Source organism: Solanum tuberosum, unplaced genomic scaffold, assembly GCF_000226075.1.
Source record: "Solanum tuberosum cultivar DM 1-3 516 R44 unplaced genomic scaffold, SolTub_3.0 scf00535, whole genome shotgun sequence".
NCBI classification, from domain to species: domain Eukaryota; kingdom Viridiplantae; phylum Streptophyta; class Magnoliopsida; order Solanales; family Solanaceae; genus Solanum; species Solanum tuberosum.
In genome coordinates, this window is record NW_006239471.1 from 124119 (window position 1) to 128622 (window position 4504).

Genomic DNA, 4504 nt, shown 5'->3' on the forward strand with positions numbered 1-4504 from the left:
TCCATAAAAAAAAAAGAATCTTTTTATTTTCTTATAAATCATTCTCAATACTCAAAATTAAAGATTTTGAACAATGGTTAATTGGACAATCACGTTCATCCCACCACATTTTGAATGTTCATGTTATTGAAGTTAAATTATATATACCATTTTTATTATTAAGGGAATTATTTGGTAGAGTTATACACATATTAGTAATGTAGGATTAATTATGAGTGATTTATATTTTATTTTAAGCATGAATTATTTATTCATATAGTAATTATACTTGTATTAATTTTCAACCTTCTATCATACATAAAATACTACATAAATTTCTTCATCACTTAAACTTATATTAGTTATGCAGATTTCTTAATCGTCAACCAAATCCCATATAATATATATAAATGAATAACTTATTTCTTATTTACAAACCAAACGTCATATAAGGACCTATTTGGGTGAGCATATAAAAAGCAATTTATAAGTTAAAACTTAAAAAGTCATAAGTCATTTGAATTTTGATTTATTTTAAAATTATTTTAGCCTAAAAGAAAGTATTTTATAACTTTTTCAAATACCTCGAAATTTTAAGAAGTGCTTAAAAGTAAAAAAAAAACACTTAAATATAAGTTGATTAAAATATGGGCATATAATATATACTATTTCTTACCAAATAATGATGTGTTAGATTGATAAATATTCCTTCATTCTTAATAATAAAAATTTGAATTCAAGTACTGTAAATATAAAATCATTTTTAGTTGGAAGTGTTTTATCTTCCAAGCTAGAGTTTTCTTGTGTAAATTTAAATTAATCGAACTTTAAAAAAATGAGATCAAACCTCAAGAAAAAAAACAAAAATAATAATTATAGACCACCTTTTCTCATTTATGATTGTTTTTTCTCTTTCCCCTATACCTATCAAATGGGCCAATTGGCCACACCCCTAAGATCCTGGCTCTACCACATCTATTATCTCATCCATTGTATCCATCCATTTATTATTGTCTTCCTTCTCTCTCTCATTACCTTTTCATTCACCCAAGTGCCAACACACATTTATTGCAAAACTCCAAATCCACCTTTTTCCACTCTTATGTTCAACTTACCTTCTTGCCCTTCATTTTGTTTAATTTTCTTTTGAGACGGAAAGTAGAATGTAGAGATCTCGTAGAATGTATATAGATCTTATTACTCCTATTTTAAGAATGTAAAAATATTTTTTGAAACGCAATTGATTCGAGTGTATTAAGTCCAAATAAAAGAAGAAGAACATGTTGAAGAAAGCATAATAGTTCATAAGAAAATAGTGTAACGTCTACAAGAAAGAAGGAAAATAGAAATATAATCAAAATACAAGTCTCTTTCTATTTTGATGATCTTAATATCAACAAGACTATACGTTAAACGATATTTTAATATATTTACATATTTTTAATTTAATACCACGAGATTTCATTTTATTTTATTTTTACTTTCTTGAAGAAACTTATCTACTTGCCTTCTCATTTTACATAGTTGGACAGAGTTAGGCAAGCTGTGTGACTTATTTTATTTATTATTGTACATAGAAAAAACGAAGAGTTTAGTTTAATAAATTTTGTTGACTTATCATTCCGTGAAGTCCTTTTTTTAAAAAATAAATTAAACTAAAACAGTTAGATTTACGTCTCTGTTAATATTTATTGGCTTAATTAATAACAATTTGAAATGTGACAATAAAAGCCAAATAAGAAATTAGGGAACCTAACCTTACGTATCTATTTGTTCCTCTAACTTCATTAATATATCACATCTCTCCCCAATTTTTGGGAATCTATAAAATGAAAAACTATAGTCTATAATTTCACACTAATTACATCATTAATGATAGTAGGGGTACGCATAAGATCAATTTGTCAATCTTGAATTAATGGTTTGTGTTGTGGATTATTGAACTTAAATTCAACTTGGTTATAATTGTTCTCAAAGTTAGGATCAGAGATGTCTTTTTCTGTGTTTCTTTACCTTGTTATACTTTAACGATCTACAATGTATTTTTTAAAACTTACACTCTTATTAGATGTCAGTCTAATATAAGTCAATTTGACATTGAATTGGTAATTTGAAATAATTGAGTATATAGTAAAAGCAATTATGTTTGTTATTCTACCTATGCTTTAATGCCTATATCAAAGCAAAATTGGACTGATTCTTCAATCTTGATTTTAGTTTTTCCATTTCGATCTAAATTTGAATAATTATCTCTACATAGATCGACACTAGAATTGATTAAAAGCTTTATGGACAAAAGTGAAATGGAATAAAACTTTTAAGGACAAAATAACAAATTTCTAAATATTCTCAAAAAACATAAATGTTTGGTATGGAGGAATTCTTTTTCCAAAAAATATTTTTCAATTTTCTAAAGATTTGATTGGTCAAAATATTTTTTTTAAATATTTTCTTTAAGAAAATAAATTCCTTGAAATGAGAAAAATGAGAAAAATGACTTCCTTAATCAAATAGAAAAAAAACAAATTAAATGAACAACACTATAAATTTATTATCTCTTCTCCATATCCTAACTCCCACCACACCAAAACCCTCATTTTTCATCACATCCTATTTCATAGTATTTTATTAAATAATTTATAATATATATATATATATCGAACATTAGGAAATAAGTAAGGTATAACACACCTAGGTAGAAAATTCCACATGCAATACTAATTGAAACTTCTTTAATTAGAAGAAAAAAAGAAAGGATAAATTGGGTAATTTGCATACATTTCTAAGTCCTATCCAACTTTTGCCTTTTATATCTCATCCTTTTTTTCTCTCTCTTTTTAGTTGTGGTTGTAGATATACTTTCCCTTGAATGACAACATAACTTTTTGACCATTAAAGTAAATGATGTAAACTCCAAACATTTTGGTTAAAAAATAAAAGCATATAATATATAAATATATTTATTAATTTAGCTTTAATTGATTGTATAAATAAATATTTAATTTTTTATAAAAATAAACAAATAGATATGTATTTTATATAACGTGCTATGTGATAAATTTAAATGATATCTTATATGTATTATAGCATATAAAATACGTGTGTCTATTTATTCAATTCTCGGACGATCTTCAACTTTCCCTTTGCTATTTTAAGGCCACTATTGTACCTCACACACGGCTTCACATTTTTCCTCTCAAATGAACAACTCCGCCACCATCACTGTCGCAGCCGCAGATACAGCAGCCGGAGCTGCTGTAAAACGCCGGAAAAAACTTCATCAACATCATCAGTATGAGTCCTTGATTCTTGGACTTCCTGATGATATAGCTCAGATTTGTCTTTCTCATGTTCAACCTTCAACTCTTTACTCCGTTTGTCAATCATGGCGTCGGCTTGTTTATTCTCCTTCGTTTCCCCCCTTTTTATCCATATATTCTCTACTGAAGCCATCTAAATCTGAGGAGAACTCCGTTCAGTTCGCGAATTTCGATCCGATTTCAGCAAAATGGAATTTACTTCCTCCGCCTCCACTTAATCCACCTCTCCGTCTCCTTCTCCGTCACCGTTCGTTCATCTCCCGACACCTTCCGATTCAATCGGTAAGCGTTTCCGGCAATTTTATACTCCTCGCCGCGACGACTGACCCTTTGCTCCCGGCCTTATCTCGTCCTCTTGTTTTCAACCCGCTTACTCGTAAATGGACCTCCGGTCCCCGGTTCAAAACTCCGAGACGATGGTGCGTTGCGGGCGCGTCGCAGGGCGTGGTGTTTGTTGCGAGTGGGATTGGGTCAAGCTATAACCCAGAGGTAGCTCGATCAGTTGGAAAGTGGGACCTGAAAAGTAACTGCACAAAGTACAGCTGTAACCATCACGATAGAAACAAGGTCTGGAAATGGGAGAAAATGAGTGGTCTCAAGGATGGGAAGTTCAGTAGGGAAGCGATTGAAGCAGTAGGCTGGAGAGGGAAGCTCTGTATGGTAAACGTGAAAGGCGATGCAGCGAAAGAAGGAATAATCTACGACGTCGGAAGTGACACGTGGCAGGAGATGCCGGAGGGGATGTTGGTTGGATGGAGAGGTCCGGTGGCGGCGATGGAGGAGGAAGTTATTTATACGGTGGATGAATCGAAAGGAGCATTGAGAAAGTATGATCCAGGAAGTGATAGTTGGATTATGATTTTGGAAAATGAGATGCTTAAAGGTGCACAACATATGGCTGCTGCCGGCGGTAGAGTTTGCGTGGTTTGTGGCGGCGGTGATGGGATAGCGGTGGTGGATGTGACGGCTGAGCCGCCGAGTTTGGTGGTGGTGGAAACTCCGGTGGGGTTTCAGGTTTTGGACGTACATATTTTGCCAAGGATGAATCAATTGGATTCTTAATCAAAAGATGAATATTGAATAATAGTGTATTATTTCCAATTTTTTAGTAATATTTTTTAGGTATATTTGGGATTATATATTTTTTGAAACGTTTTCACTTTATCATACTTTCTCACACGTTAAGGAGTGTACTGTTTTCTATA

At 31.5% G+C, this 4504-nt stretch overlaps 1 protein-coding gene across 1 annotated transcript; it reads left to right on the forward strand.

Annotated features, from left to right (window-relative positions):
- The first annotated feature begins 3127 nt into the window (after positions 1–3127).
- LOC102603146 (F-box/kelch-repeat protein SKIP25-like) lies at positions 3128–4504 on the forward strand. Its single transcript, XM_006365317.2, has one exon. The coding sequence runs from the start codon at positions 3180–3182 to the stop codon at positions 4359–4361; it is 1182 nt and encodes a 393-aa protein (XP_006365379.1). The 5' UTR covers positions 3128–3179; the 3' UTR covers positions 4362–4504.

What these genes read in the sequence shown, in the direction of transcription:
- LOC102603146 (XM_006365317.2), top strand. Translation starts at nt 3,180, where the DNA reads ATGAACAACTCCGCCACCATCACTGTCGCAGCCGCAGATACAGCAGCC.